The sequence below is a fragment of the Lutjanus erythropterus genome, chromosome 5 (assembly GCF_056507025.1).
Source record: "Lutjanus erythropterus isolate fLutEry1 chromosome 5, fLutEry1.hap2, whole genome shotgun sequence".
NCBI classification, from domain to species: domain Eukaryota; kingdom Metazoa; phylum Chordata; class Actinopteri; order Lutjaniformes; family Lutjanidae; genus Lutjanus; species Lutjanus erythropterus.
In genome coordinates, this window is record NC_139321.1 from 17,420,625 (window position 1) to 17,437,092 (window position 16,468).

Here is a 16,468-nt window from a genome sequence, read left to right on the forward strand (position 1 = left end):
CTCAAAAGCAGTTTCATTAATACAACACATGCAAAACAGTAATCTGCCACTGACTTGGAATAAAAAAGGAGGAACAAACTCAGCAGTTCTTGAAAATGTCTCAACAAATAAATGAGATCAGTGTGTTTGTTTTAATACGAGATAAAGAGACACAAAGGGAGACAGTCAAAAGCAGCACCTGCTGACACAGTTTAAACTGTTGGCTCTCTACAGATGTGACAGTGCAATTAGTGAGATGTCCACACAAGTGAGATAAAGAAGTAAATGATTTTCTTTACTTGTACAGGCTAGACTGCCACTCAAGTGGATGGCACCTGAGGCCATTTTTGACAAAATCTACACAACCCAGAGTGATGTTTGGTCCTTTGGTGTTCTCATGTGGGAGATCTTCTCTCTGGGTAAGTGTCATGGCTCAAGCTTGAGCACCTTATTTTTTATAGTTCACACTATTTAGCAAGACCATTACCAAGACAACATCCTGAAAGGTCTTCTTTTGTCCATAACCCAAAGATATTCAATTTACTCTCATAGAGGAGTAAAGAAACCAGAAGATATTCACATTTGATCGCTGGAATCAGAGAATTTAGAATTTTTTTCCTATAAAATTACTCAAACCGATAGGGTTGGGCCCATCACAATGCCTTACTGAAACAAGCACATAGACATACAATAGCATACTGTATAAGGTTTGGACAAATAAAAAGGTAAACATTACCCCTTTTTATAGCAGTGTTGCAGAGGTTATTTATTTTCTTCAAAGTTTTTCATGATTAGTCAGAGGGAGGATATTCACTAAAATTCTTCAGGGTAGCCTCTGGGTCTGGGCCCCAAAGTTTTGTCCTTCAATAAAATAAATAAAATAAAATAAAATAATGAATATGTTCCTTTGCATCATGGCCGCAAGTGTGCAAATATTTTCTCCCACATGCAGTATTTTGCATACCTTAAGTACAACACACATATAAGGTGCCTCTAACTGAAGGATTCCCAATTCATATGTACTGGTAGTGTGTATTTATTCTCCATATCTCCACATATGCATAAAGCCTGGCATCTCAAACATGAGCTTCTGCTATCAGAGATGTTCAGTGAGAGTTTGGAGGACCCGCTCGGTGCCCCTCGGCTCTACAGCCTCACCAGATGCACTGGGTAATAACTGTCTTCTTTTACTGTGTAACTGTGCCTGTGGGACAAAGAGCCCAGGCCCACATTGTCAGCCTGAGAGAACTATTTTCATGCCACTCATGCAAAAAAAAAAAAAACGTTAAAGTGTGTGTTAAAGTGAAGTTAGACTATGATTTTTAGTGCGGGCATGGGACACCAAAACGAGAGAACACCTCCTATTTAAGTTATCCTTTTCTTCCCAGCGGGTAACACAAACTCACTGTAACCAAGCAGTGTAAAAGTGTGCTCCTGCTGTGAAACCACTGCAGCCTTTAAGAAAGCATTGTGTGTCGGTCCATGATTGCCTGTGCACCGTGGCACAGAGCTCCCCACACGTTTCTATAGTGAGACTCAAGGTGAAATATTGTATGTTTAAATGTCACCATGGGAAGCATTGGAAACTTAAGAGTAGGTGTTAAAAAGCAGAGAACCAAAGATGGATGTATAGCTATTCTGTACTTTTTGACTGTGCTGCTGTTGAATCATTGCCATACCGTGTCGTCACCCACTGCTGTTGAAAGAAAAGTGTGTCAAATTGCATATTCTTTTAAATGTAAAGCACAGCACACTGACGTCATTATGACACTTTCTCCTTTGTCTTTTCTTCTTTCTCTTGTTCTCTTTCACCCTCTTCTTCACTCTTGACACATTCTCACCACATTTTCCGTTGAAGAAACACTTACACATCTGGGTGGTGTTAGCGGCTGGGCTTCAGAAAAATAAATCAGGAAACAAGGATACAAAATGACCAAGAAAAATGGCAAAGAAGTGAGCTTTGCAACCCGATCATGTTGGGAGGTCAAAAGTTTCAGTGTAACCCAAGCGTGTTGTTCTGTTTCTCTGTGAACCAAAAGTGTGTCAGTTCCGTTTTGTGGGTTTAAATATCCAAAGCTTGTTAGTGTAGTGTTGAACCACGCCTGCAGGGTGTTTGTCATACAAGATGTGCGTCATTGTCAGTACAACATGTTGAAAAAGACTATTTCATTCAACCTTTATTTGTACTTTAGACATCATTGAATTGAAGCACTCATTTACAATAACACTGTCAATTTCAAGAATAAAGAAAGAGATATAATAACACAGAAAAGGGAATGCTACAATTAGATGATAAAAAAAAGTCACGTAAAGCTTTCAGATTAGGGAACATACTCTCATAGATGTATATGCAAATTTTAGATTGATTTTGGGACTTTAAAAGTACTAAAAAGTAAAATACTAACTATAGTGATGGGAATGTTTAAGATTTTATCAAAACCAATACCATTATCGATTCTGCTAATCGGTCCAATTCTTTATCGATTCCCACACTGATTCCTGATCAGTCTTCTGTGTGGAAAAAATTACAATCCTACATAGGTGCTACAGTTCCATCAATACAAGTGTTGCATTATCTCTGAACACAACAGTTTAGAAAAAAGGCTCTATGCCATGACTGCTTCTCATTGTAACTGTCCAGCTGCATCATTGCTTTGCAAAAACATGAATAAAAGGAACTGATAAGTTTGGAGGCATACAATTCCAATGGATCATTCTTGATTCCCATCCCTAGTTAACCCTTAGTGCTCAGGTTAATGTCAGTTAATGTGAGGCTAGACTCAACTACTATAGACTATAGACCCTATGAGAGTGAGAGTTAGGATTTAAAATGTTTTTCCAACACAAATCACCCATCGTGTCTTTTACTTATGTAAGCCTTATTTCCTTAGAAGTGTTTGAACACTTTGTCCAGCTGAATCTGCAGTTTCCCTGCAAATTTGTGCAGCCACAAAGATGATATTTTATAGTGTGTGGGGATTCAAGAAAATAAAAATAATTTTTAATGACTCAGGAAATTGTTTTGATAACATGGAACTGGCTTTACTTTCCAAAAACAACAAAATTGGATATTGGATACATGTCCGTTCAGTGTACGACCGTATGTTTTCACAGAGGACTGAGCATGGAGAAGTTTTTGGCTCCAAATTCAAATTTTATTATCATCACAACGGTTCAAAAGCAAATAAAGTTAGTGTTGGTTTTGGTTATTGAGTAATACAATTGACAGGTTCATGACTCAGCAATCTAAATATAACAACGTTACATATTTACGGCATGTCTTGAGTGGAGCATAATTACATAATACAACCACATCTAATCAATAAGCCCTCATATTTAATTTTTTGTAGCAATTTGTTTGGTAAACATGTATGTACATATACAGAGACTGTTACGCAATCTGCAAGAGCTTGTAAACAAATCTGCGAGATATTTTCATGAAGTTTATTGGAGTTGGACAACTGCTTGCTCACACCAGTGAAGGGTGTTTAATGAGACTGGGCAGATGTTGTCTTTGTAACTGCACATTGTGCATAATAATCCTTTAAAACTGTAACGTCTCAATCACTCAGAGTATGCTGATCATATTGATATCATTGTAAAGAATATGAGTAAAGAGTGGCAGCTTTTGTTTTTTCAGAGTAGTTTTCTCCATTCTGCCAACACTTTTTCATCCTTTATAAGTCAGCTGTTTGAAATGTACTTTATTTAGATTGAGCTTTATGAATAATGGCACCCTAAGGATTTACTGCAGCCTTACCTCAACTCTTTATCTATGTATGGAAAAAATGTAGTAATTAAGTGACTGAACACAGACTGCAAATTTAAATTTCTCAAAAGAAATCTTTGAATTTTAAACTCAAATAATAATGCAAATGGTAACATGCATCATTCAGGCCCTCCATGTTTCTCATCATGTTAAGATACAACTGGACCGTGCATGGCATTTTTGTGCTCAACAAATATCTCTGTAATGAAGCTCTCCCCTCTTTCCTCCTCCAGGTGCCTCCCCGTACCCTGGTGTCCAAATTGACGAAGAATTTTGCTGCAGGCTGAAAGAGGGGACCAGAATGAGAGCACCAGAATACTCTTCCTCTGAAATGTGAGAATTCCTTTTAACTATTCCTCAGTAAACAACAAATTTAAGTACCCACATACCTTCCACCTCAAGAAAACAGGGAACTGGTTTTGATAGTATTATCTTGACTTTATATATCTTGCAGTTATTTCTTATTGTTTGCACTTAGTTGTGAGAAAACACAAATATATCAGTTACTTTAAGCAATGAGAACAAGGCCTGATTTGCTACTGAACTGTCATTCTATTTTATGACTTTTGTCCAGCTAGAAAAGTCTTGTTTTTCCCAGCCAGCCTGATGCCAAGAAAATAAAACCAGCAAGTAAAAGGTTCCCATATCGATATACTACTAAGAGGAGACACTGTGTCTTTCTCCCTCTTTGTGGTTGCACCAGCAGGTCAGGGGTGCCTGATAAGAATCATGGGTAATCCTGCTCTGAATGTTTCAGGGAGAAACACTAGCTTCTGATAGCATTTTGTGGCTGACAGTGGCACAGATGTAACCGAGCGCAACAATTAAATGCAATGTCTGGAGTCCAAGTTCCCTCCAATGATGAGAGCCAGAGACTGTAGATTTTTTTTGCCCAGGGTACTCATGGATGGTGCAGGACATAAATATCTGTGGGAGAACAGAGAGTCCTCTTCTTTGGTATCAGAGCTGTCAGTCAGTGATGCAGCTATACCAACTTTGTTTTTTTTTTGTCATAAGAACACTTTGAGACTTCAATCCAACGTGCAGCTGACCCAGACCAAGCGAACACAGTCTGCAGTCTCACTTTAGCATGTGTGCATACGTTGTGTCTGGTTTTGATTTAAAAATGACTCATATAGTCCAGAAATCATATTTGTTTTGAAAGCATAATGCTGCACTTCTGCTTAATAATGATGTGATATCAAAAGGTCCAGAGTTTTACAGCAGCTTGTGCCAAGTAAAGCTAACTGAATGAATTCATCAGCTTTGCTAAAGGAGACAGTGATTGGAAATGATACATAAAATCTAATCCAGACTGTAGTTTTCAGTCGGAGCAGAGGAGCTGTAGATGCAGACCTGCTGGTGCCAAGAATCTCTTGTACTTTCCATCTCGTTCCAGGCAGTGCTTTGATGGAAACAGAACTGCCACATTATATATATTTGCATGCTTATGTGAGGCCTGTCACTAATTTAAAGCTGAGATAAAACCTGCTGATATCAGTTCAAATGGGATGCACAGTAATGCACTGAAAGTCAGTGGGGTGATCCCCCGCAGAGGTCTGCAGTTGATCACATGTGTCTGTAAGCCCAGGTTTTGACACCTTGACCCTATTCCCAAACTCTTAATATATAAATGATGAAAAGCACATGAGGTCGCAGGCTGCGGTTAGAAATTAATCTGTGCCACCTCCCCGCTGATTCATCAGGAATGTCTGCTAATAAGATCCGCTGTCCTTATGCATTGCAGAGGAATTTAGCGGATGCTGCTCAGAGAGTGGGAGGACAATAAAAAGGATGCTTACTTCCCATCCTACCACACTTGCCCAACCGGACAGAGTAGCTCAGTTCTACAGAATCCCCCCTGCCCCCGCAGAAACACCACACTCCCTCAAGACCCAAAACATGCGGGGGCAAGCTATTTATTCTCATTGCGGAACAGGCAGGAAATGTGGTTTAAATTGTGAAGTCATACAATGTGTCTGACCCCCCCTTCAATAAAATGCATAAAGGCTGTGATCATGCTCTCCACATCCTGTCCCCATTTAGAGGGCTACCACCTGTACTCTACGTTCATTAACGTGGGAATCACAGCCGCTCAGCTTCTTTCAGCTGGAGCCGACGCTACTGAGAGAAGCATGCAGAAGCATGAGAAGCAATGCTCTGATCTCCCAAATCCTTAAACTTAAGATTGACTAAATGATGCCAAATGGGAGTCATAATAGTTCTAGTTACATAAAGTTTCAGGGGGAGAGTGGTGGCTGTTGCAACAGAAACAGGATAGGGATCCATCACCGGCCAGTCCCAATCAGTAACATGCTGTGAACATAGCCATGGTGCTCTGTTTCGGAATTCCTTCATAAAATGAGACAGGCCTCTGTGATGGAAACTCACACGAAGGTTCTGAGTCTTCCCACATGGACAGAGACGCTGACAGCTTGTCAGAGACCTGATCGAGGCTGTATGCTCTCACTGGTCTTCACACCCAAAACCTAGAGAGAATCAGATACAACCAGAGAGGCTTAGGAGCACCTGAAAATAGAAAACAGGGCATGTATGAATGTCTCGGTGACATTCAATTTAGAGGCTTAATGCCAAAAAAGTCAATGGATTAAAGATGAAAAGGCAAAGACCAACAATAACCCCAATTTTAGTGTTAAAACAACATAATGCAAAAATTGGTATTTTTTTGCAAATTGGCAACTCCTTTGTGGATTTAAATATCACTGGGTGACCACTGTTATATATATAGACAAAAACAAACTAGTGAGTTTAAAAACTTAGCTAACACAGCCAAACATCAAGCAAGTGCAACAACACTAGACATCGAGCCAGTTATGATTACTTCATAGACTTCATAGTCCAACATCAAGAAGGCCCGGCTGTCTTGCAGCGTTGTATTTCACAAAGCTCTCACCAAAAAATAAAAAAAACCAGTTTGAGATTGATGATGTGTTGCATTCACCTTGGAGGTGGGATGTTGGAGCTGCGAATTATGTCACACCAGTGTTGACTGCATTCCAATAGGAATTTTCTGTGCTTGATAACAATGCTTTATGTGGTATTTCGTGCCTACAAACACCACAGCAACATGTCCAGAGATAGAAGTCGGACAGTACTGTGTGTACTGATTTAATGAGACACCAACTGGGAACTTCCCAATTCAAAGTGAACACACCATTATTCTTGTCCAGCGTGATGCTCAGTCACTCTCTTTTTCTCTTCTTAGGCCTAACCATAAACATCCTCTTCAGTCTCTTTGCCACAACCATGGAGGCTACTAAGCCCATTGCCCTCTGAGCTAATTAGCTAATGACAACTACAGTTAGCATCAGTTAGCAGTGACTTTAGCAACAAATAAAGCTATCTGTCACCAGGCAACTTTTTTAAATCACTGAGAGCTGAACAAAGCAGCCAGAGGACGTCAGAGGGGAAACCAGAAAACCTTTTCTACATAAACAAGTGACATAGTTGGCGGTGTGTGACATAAGTGTCGTAAAGCGTGATGCAGCTCTTCTGACCTAGCAACCCAAGTTACATAGAAACAGACATTCAGGATGCAGAGTGGGAGTGAATGAGGCACCAGTCTCCCTATTACAAGTCAGTATACTGTCAAAATGATTTTGAAGCTGTTATTTTAAAGTAAAAGTGTTACACAGTGTTGCTTTAAAATATAGCATTAGGAGTGTTCATCCAGTATGCTGAAGGCTTTCATCTTGCAGTTTGTGTTAAGTGGAGTATTCTTTGCTTTTAGATATCAGACCATGTTAGACTGCTGGCAGGGGGAGCCGCTGGAGCGACCGACCTTCACTGAGCTGGTGGAAAGGCTTGGAGACCTGCTTCAGGCCAGTGTGCAACAGGTAAGATTGACAATAAAGAACACTGCATATGATAGAAGTCAAGCTTCAGTGTGAGAAGCAGGACTGGATAGTTTATGATCAGCATCTGTTGAGCTCTGGTATAGATTCAAACTTAAAGTGATACACTAAAGAGATTTATGGAAATGTTTTCACAGCAACTGACAAACTAAATTTATATTTCAATATTTCAATCCCCACATACTTTGGGAATCATGACCATATTGTGGTTTTAACAGCAGACTTTTAACAATATTACTCACTCACTCTGCAGAATGAGTGACAAATACTGCAAATATTCAGGAAGCAGGCAAAAGAAGAGTGCCGTCTCGCCCAGGGGGGTGCTCAGAGTAACTGAGAGGGGAAGTAACACTCAACACAAACACTTGGCCTGCCTTTGAAATGGCACCATCAGTCTCGTAAGAGGAACCACACTTCAAAACACATGGAAAAGCAGTGTAATTGTCAATGTGATGCAGCATAACATTGTCTGGCATGAATGCGGTGAAATGTCACAACCCGCTGGATGTTTGTAGATTTTACAAGACTGTCAGAAAGTTTAACAGCTCTTTGTTCTAATCAGGCTAACAAATATGCACAAGAGGAAAATCAGTATTTGAATATTATGTTTACACCTGACGGAGGCCAGTAGACCATTCTGATTTTTAGAGATCTTCATGGCTAAGTGAGATTTGATCCCTGACCTAAGTCAGGCTCGGTCCAAATTATATTCACTTATCTGTGAATTCGTGCATAATGTTGATGCTATTTTCTAGCCCAGAACCTGAGTACCTCATCTCATTCTTTCATGTTTAACGTGGGGATGAAAATCAAGCAACAATATCCTTGTCCTAATGTGGTCAGATAGGGTCTCTGGTATATATACCAATATCATGGTATATTGTGGTTTGAAAATTGACAGTTATCATATCATATTTCAAGTTTATGTCAAGTTTCATGTCTGTCAGGACATAATATTTTGTGAAATTCTAATAAAGTCTTTGCTCAACCAAAAAATTATGATACTTTCTGAGATGTTTATCATACATTGAAAATCTCATGCAGTTCCAAGCCTAGTCTTGGGTCTGTGTGTCAGTATGTCTAATACAAGTGGATCCACTGTGCTAATCTGTGCTCTAATCACATTGTGTGTCATTATTATCATAGAAGAAAAATGTTTTTGAAACTAAATGGAGGTTTGAAGTGCAAGTAAACCTTGGTATGGCTAAGTTTTTCAGGGTTTTTGTTTTAGATCAGGTGGAGCCTTGACACCTATAGTGCTATTCTCCATTCAAATAAATGTGAACACTGTATTTGACACTCTCATCATCATCTCCCTGTAGCAAAAAATAAGTTAAGTATGTAAGTACTGTATTCTGTACAGTGCAATGTAAGCTGCACTCAACTCTCAATTCTACTCGCTTTTGGTTCTTCTACCTTGTTCTTCCACTGCATATAGTACTTCCTCAGCATAGGCAGAGCTGATCGTCATAGTAACGCTATTTCAGCAGTTGGGAAATATAACACACAGGTGCTTTGGTCTCTAAAAAAATGCGGTTTAATTGATTGTAGCTTGACTATTTTAAAATGTTGGGTTTGTGCAGGACATCTTGTGTCTTGTACTATCAGCTCACTTCGCTTGGAACTGGACCATGATGAAACAATCCTACACTATCTGTAATGGACAACCAAAAAAAAGCGAGTTGAGTCAAGTTGGTCACACTGCTCACATCAGTGGAAATGCAGCTTTAATGAGCCACTGAAATTTTAAACAATGCTGAAACAATCTTTTTGAAAAATGTGGATGGAAAATGGGGCACTTACTGTAGCAATAACTATCAGTGACAGGAAATTTGCCAGAGGCCGAAGAAGAAATAATTTTCCATCACCAGGATCTACCAGATGCCCATAGTCATGTTTTCACTTCCAGCCCCTAAAGAGAGCAGGCTTCTTGTCCAGATTGTACATTACTGCAGACAGACACACATATGCAGAAAGAGAGTTGTGTTTCACCACTTCTGCAGAGACTACACAGGACTGTAGATTATCTAGTAAAATGATAAGAGGTCAAATGAAAACTACAGAACGTTGCATTACAAATGAGTCTGTGAAAGTTATCTCCATGAGAACCAGTTCAGACTGAACAAAAAAAAACAATGGAAGAGTTTGACTCTTATTAATAAAGCTATTGTTACAGTGCAGGAAAGCTCGTCACGGTCTCTGCCACCTCCGTCAACTTCTTAAGCATTGTATTGGATTTATTAGGCATGACTTTACTTTCTTTGGCTGCTCGCCTCAACCTGTAGATGTGTGTGTTTGTATAACATGCACACGGCATCGACTTACTTCAGCTTCCTCATACTTTGCATCATGGACGTATAAGATTGTAGTCTTAAATCTCTGTTTGGTTGATTTAGGAGGGGAAGCACTACATACCTATCAACACAGCCCTGCTGGCTAAGGTGGGAGACCCGTCCAACACTGTGCTGTCAGAGGAGACGCCCACCCGACCCGTCTCACACCGAGACTCAGGGAGCACCTGGTGAGAACACAGATCAATATACATACAAACCTCTTCTGTACTTGGACAGACGTTGCTATTATAATTATTCCCCCTAGTCCTGAATTGTTTTTTAGCCACAGGAGCCATGTTACAACAGTGCTGACCTTTATTTCAATAAAACGGAAGAGTTCATTTACAAAAAAAAAAAAGATTGAGTGCAAACTGCATGTTGTGAACAAAATGATTTGAATAGAATCATTCTTATACAAATATTAGTAGAAATCAAGTAGTCCACAGACAGTTTTCATTTTAGCTATTTTTTTAATACATGACAACATTTTTGTGCACTCAAGGGAACGTCATCAAGGCTTCTATTTGAAAATGAACTCTTCAATTCAACTTGGATTCTTTTTTTATTAGTTGCTGCCTCTATTGTTGTTAATAATTGATTTTAAAAAGAAATGTGCGGTGTCTTTTTTTTTTTTTTTTTTGCTGAATTCTAGAAAAAGTTTGAGAACCACTGGTCTAATGATCCTCTGACTTTTCCTCTAGCGCCACCATGAGTTTGGCATTTGTGGTTTTGAGTGAAATACTCAACTCAACTCCGATTTGATGTGTTGCCATGAAATCTGGCACATACATTCATGTTGCTCTCAGGATGAATTGTAATAATTTTGGTGATCCCTTAACTTTTCATCTAGCACCATCATCTTGTCAAAATTCTAACTTTTCTAATACTTTGTTTTGTGACCCTCTCCATCAGATAAGTTGGTAAATATTACACCTGCCAAAGTCAGCATGTTAACCATGCTGATGTTAGCATTTAACCCAAATCACTGCTGTGCGTACAGCATCGCAGAGCCGCCAGCTTGGCTGTGGACTCTTAACCTTGTTGGTTCAATTCTGTTTCACTCTGCTTTGAACTTAAGGCATTCAAAGGAAATAAATCACCTTATCTTAAAGACATGTAAGCTTATACTCAGGTTGTTAAAGGCCAGCAGTGCTGAGTCTGTTTTTCAAAGGAAATGCCCAAATCATTTTCCCACTTTGCACTGAATAATATCCAAAACAATTAGTGTTCCTGTAGCGCTCAGACTAAACTCGACCAGGAGAACATTAAGCTCTGACCTGAGGACAATGAAGGACCTGATTGCTACATGATAAGAAATGTACACACAGAAGCTTGCTGGACAGAGGGCTTTCAGTATGGTGGCTCCTGTGAGGAATTTCAACAAAAACCATAAAGCCAGCGTCCAGATTTCTGTCCACTTAAGATAATATTTGTTGAGCTCTTGGGTTTTCACAGGTCCTTCAAGTGTGTTTATTGAGGAGGTGTTGAAAAGCAGTCATGACAGTTAGCCCCTGAGCAAAATTAAGCAGTCGTTTTAGCCTCTGAGTGTTGAAATGCAAAGTAAACAAGGTGTGTTTTCAAAGTACAATGTCATAGATGCTGCACATTGTTGATTTAAGTGATTAAGTTCCTGCGGTTTTGCTGCTGAACTTTGCCTCTTGGCTCCAGTGTAATCAAAGAATATTTTAACGTATTCTGAGGACTTACGCTGGAAATATTTCCTTGCCAGGAACATCAAGATCCGCCCTGCTAGTGTGAAAACCTTCGACGAGGTTACCATGGAGAATGGAACGAATGAGAACCACGGGGTGAGTTATTAATTCTGGAACTAAATCAGAGACAAACACTGCAATCGAACTTGTCCCAAGAAAACTAAAGCTAGATCCGACTTATCCTAAGCCAGGCAATTATTTAGATGACAGATATTTGACAGTTAGCTAGAAATGTCACCCTGAAACACGTCTTTATTTGTACTGGCCCAATTAAACTCTATGAGAGGATTTAACAATTTAACAAATTTTCATGCAGAGTGAATTTTAAAATTATCTATCAAACAGAGTATTCAGAGGTGATAACTTTATTTATTTCTTGGCTGTCATGTCGTATCGAGTCCCACAAGGCTCTATACTTGGCGCGATTTTAATCAGTTTGTATCTGCTACCATTTGGCCATATTAAATGGTACTTCAACACTGTCACCTACTATTTTCTTCCAATGAAATGTCTCATTCAGTCATGAAAATCTTAAAAATCTGGGTTCTCTGCACTGCTACCATGAAAGACTGGCTGTCCTTTTTTTGCAGCTATTTCCAGCTGAATTCTGATCGGTCCTACTCATGTTTTTAACAGAACCAATCCCCCCCGGACCACTGCTGGCTAACATTCAGAAATCTAGGTGTTGGTTTTCAGTAATGCTTCAATTTCAATCATAATATTTAGAGTTTTGTTCAATTTTATTATCTTCAAATCAGATATATTGCCAGAGGCACTGATGCAGCAATTGGAACAAAATGTAGCAGCAAGACTTCTGATAAACACTCAACACAGAAAACGGATCTCTACAGTCCTGGCTGAATTACACTGTCTCTGTATTCATTTTAGATTCCAATTTAGATTTTGTTGATTACTCTTAAAGACCTCAGTGGTTTGGCTTCACATTTCTACATGTTTCTGATCTTTTAACTCATCGTGCTGTTTTAGCTCCAACACTGTGGAACAAAGTCTCCCTCACTCAGCTGATCAGCTGAGTCCATATTTAAGGAACATCCTCATAGCTAAATGGTTATGTATCAAATAAACGTGAAAATGACCCCTAAAAACACCTGTATAGGGATTTTTAACTTATCACATGGAAAGAAGGAAAGATCACATTTGGGGTTTTAATTATTCACTTTCTGTCTGTCTTTGCATCATCAACAGGGCGGCCAGTCAGACAGTGGGATGGGCCTGTCGTCCGACAACATGCAGACTCTGAAGCGCCTTGAATCATTGGCAGGCCGACCTCTGAGCATCATGGCTCTGGCGTATGTACACTGCACACACATGCAGCGCCCCTACACACACAAGTGACAAATCAGCACACACAAACACACTGGAAGAGACTGCATAATACCTGCTTGGAAACCTCCCCACTGTGCTGGAATGTAGACGCTATAACTGTCATAGACACAGGTTTCTTCTGCTTTAAAAGACCATCAGCAGCTAGTTTTCCCCTTTTGTCTGGAGAAGCCGTGCAGGAGGGACGTGGGCACAAAGAAGAAGTGGGAGGGAAAAAGCTTTAAGGTGACAAACTGAAGGGCTGAGCACAAAAGCAGAGTGGCTGCGTAATTTGAGGTTTGGCTGGTTTAAGAGCGCACACTAAAACCCCTTTGTTTTCACTAAATCGTCCTGAATGAGATACCTCCCAGATGGATTTAACGTATGAGTCATGGCTGTCGATGCTAAGTAACAAACACACATGATCTCAGAGGAGTGACCTTGGGTTAAAGTCTGTACTCCAAAATTCTTTGGATTGTTTGATGACTTTAAGATGTGGATCCTGCCAGTGCAAGTATATTAAAACTGTCATAAAGAAGAAAAACACTGTGACAATATGTTCTCACTTTAGGAGTTATTTAAGGATAAAGTCAAATCGGAGTCAAATTTCTGTAAATCTATTTCTTATGAGGGTCTCTGCAGGTGTCTTAAGGCTTACATACTAAATTTACAGCAGCTCAGTGGCAGGGTTAATTTACAGGGTCAAACCTCTGAACTCAGTAATTACACTTTAAACCATGTGGTATTATTTTGCTGTTCGCTTCACAGTAGCAACTATTAATACTCTTTCAAAGCATTGTGGCATCCAATTAAAAGAATTAAAGGAGAAACAGCAGTAAAGTAAATTGTCCTAAAGCAAATCTTCAAATGTTTCCCAAATCTCTGTTAAATTGAAGAGGAAAGAGTGTAAAACAATATTAAAGCTCATATAAATTAAGAGGGAAGATGGTAAACAACTTAATTTACTGTAATTAATTCACAGCTCAAACTCAAGCTCACTTCTGCAAACAACCACACCCACTCACAATGTCTTTAAGATCTCAAAACTTTCTGTATAGTTGGATGCAAAGTTGTAAAAAAAATCAAGGAATAAAATGCCAGAAATGACACGGGACCCTCAATTAAAACCAAACAAAATGGACAATGTGTTAAAAGTTTGGTTATCAGAAGGACTTTATCTTCACAAATACTCAGAATGAGGTTAATACCTACAAAGGCATATCACATAGATTTGATCCAGCCCATTATTATTTTTTTTTACTTGTATAAATATGTACAAAAGAAGGCAACCAAGAACAGCACCCCCATCAATTTATAATAAAAAACTATAATATGGACAGCAAGAATACACTTCTTAAAGTATCTTAAATACAAGAGGATAATATTAGGCTACAAGATATAATAAGATCAAAGGTGTACAGTTAAAAGAGGAAGACTGGGAAAACACATATGAAGGCATACATAAAACAATAAATTCTAAAACTACTGGAGGGATAACTCATGGATGATTTACACAAGACTCATTACAACAACAAAAATACATCAAAACAGGCAAGCTGTGGCAAAAAGAAAGCAAATCACTCACATATATTCTTTTTCTGTCTGTCATGAGAAATATTCTGGCAACTAATTATATCCTCTATTATGAAAAATTTACAAATGAAACAAATGAAATCTATTTCAATGGGCAGTTACTTGGATTATCCCCACGCCAATCACAACCCTGGATAGATTAAATTTGGATTCATGATGGCATAATTGTTTTTTCCCAATTTTTTGTTATTGGAAATGTTTTAACAGTCAGAAACTGGCCTTTTGAGAGGCTCTGCTCCAGGTATATCACCAGCTGAACTCACATTTAGAAAGAGGCCGAATCCTACTGAGAATACTTAGAATTGCAGCTATGAAAAAGTTAACAAGGCACTGATTAGAACCCAGTCCAAGTCAAAGCTGCTGAGACTCATTTACAGGCCTGCTCATGTCATCAGGGCCTCGGCGTGGAAGAAAGAATCAGCCCTGGCGTGCAGGGAATGATCTGTATTTTGAGGGGAGGACTTCCTTGCTGGGCAACCACTCAATCACTGCCACCTTTGAACTTAGGAGGGTTTACAAGGGCCTCCCCTGTTAGCTTTAGCGCTGTGCTCCCTTTGTTTAGCTGAGGTCCACCTGTTGCTCCCTTGGCCTTCACCACTCTTCTAGCCTAACTTTTTCTTTTTTGCCAGGAACAAACAGCACAACTTTGATGGAACAATGTGGCAAAGGAAGCTGACATAGATAAAACTGCAAAAGCTTGTACTGGTTTGTAATAGGAAGAGTCTAAATTTCAAAGGTACTTATTTTACTATCATAAAAGACTATGAAAAGTAAAAAACCTGCCCTGACTCATTATTTTTCCTGTTGCTCAATTGCCAAAGGTACCCGTGGCCTGGTATTGGCAAGGCAACCCTGTTCTATTGTTGACTATTTTTGATCCCTGGTTTAGCAGGTAGTTTATTCATCGGGGCAACATTCCAGTACAGCGGCGTCACTTACCCCCGCTGGGTGCTGACCTTTTGGCCTCGAGAGAAGAGCTCTGGAAACCCTTAGCAACTTCCAAAGACAATAAAAGGCAATTACTCATATTCAGAGCATCAACTGAAGCAGAAAGACTCAAGATGATTGATTACATCATATTCGAATAAGCAGAGGTTTGTCATGTTGTACAGCTTCACAGGGGGCTTTTTTTAATCAAAGAGTATAAAAACAGGCCTCTGTTGTGAATCAAGCTGTCTTAAAAAAAAAAACTTGTAAAAAGAAATAAGAGCTTGATATTATGTGTAGCTGGTTATTTACCCATTAACTGCTCATATTTCCTCCCTGAGAGAAAAGCCCTGAGGAGCATTTGGGTCCTGTGTCATTTCTTGGTCAGGATGTTAACTGATCATCCTGTCACGCCACACTGATTTGTTGTGTCTGTTGTTGCAATTAGGAAAGTCTGTTTATTGTACAAGGCTGGTGAGAATGTGGCCATTATCCACTTATATTGCAGCATTGTTGTTTTCATGGAGAGAATGAAGCAGTAGCTGGAACTCATGGATATTAGAGCTCTAAGTAATGGTTATTTTCATTATCAATTAATTTTTCATCTATAAAATGTGAGAAAAGCTTGAAAATAGCCGTCACAATCTAAAGATGTCTTCAAATGTCCAACCAACCCAAAGAATATTCCATTTCCAATTATATAAAGCAGAAGAAAACTTTTCATTGTCACATTTGAGAAGCTGAAACCAGAGAATATTCTGTTTTTGCTTAACAATTACTTGAAAAAACATTATTTGTTTATCAAAGTAGTTGCCAAATTCCCTGTCTTAAGAAAAATGTGTTCATTAAATTCTGGACCAATTATTATTTGGCAGCATAAGCTCAGTCTGTTAGAACTTGGATGCAAGGAAGTTGAGCTGTCCAGTTGAGATCAACAGAAGCAAGTCAAATAGAAAA

At 39.1% G+C, this 16,468-nt stretch overlaps 1 protein-coding gene across 1 annotated transcript in view; it reads left to right on the forward strand.

Annotated features, from left to right (window-relative positions):
- kdrl (kinase insert domain receptor like) overlaps positions 1 to 16,468 on the forward strand; it is a 57,632-nt gene that overhangs the window by 39,086 nt on the left and 2,078 nt on the right. Inside the window, exons 24-29 of the mRNA XM_084718936.1 lie at positions 287 to 398; positions 3,982 to 4,081; positions 7,500 to 7,605; positions 10,020 to 10,144; positions 11,686 to 11,764; positions 12,875 to 12,978. Of these exons, the coding sequence (XP_084575062.1) occupies positions 287 to 398; positions 3,982 to 4,081; positions 7,500 to 7,605; positions 10,020 to 10,144; positions 11,686 to 11,764; positions 12,875 to 12,978 (626 nt within the window). The remainder of the gene's footprint in view (positions 1 to 286; positions 399 to 3,981; positions 4,082 to 7,499; positions 7,606 to 10,019; positions 10,145 to 11,685; positions 11,765 to 12,874; positions 12,979 to 16,468) is intronic.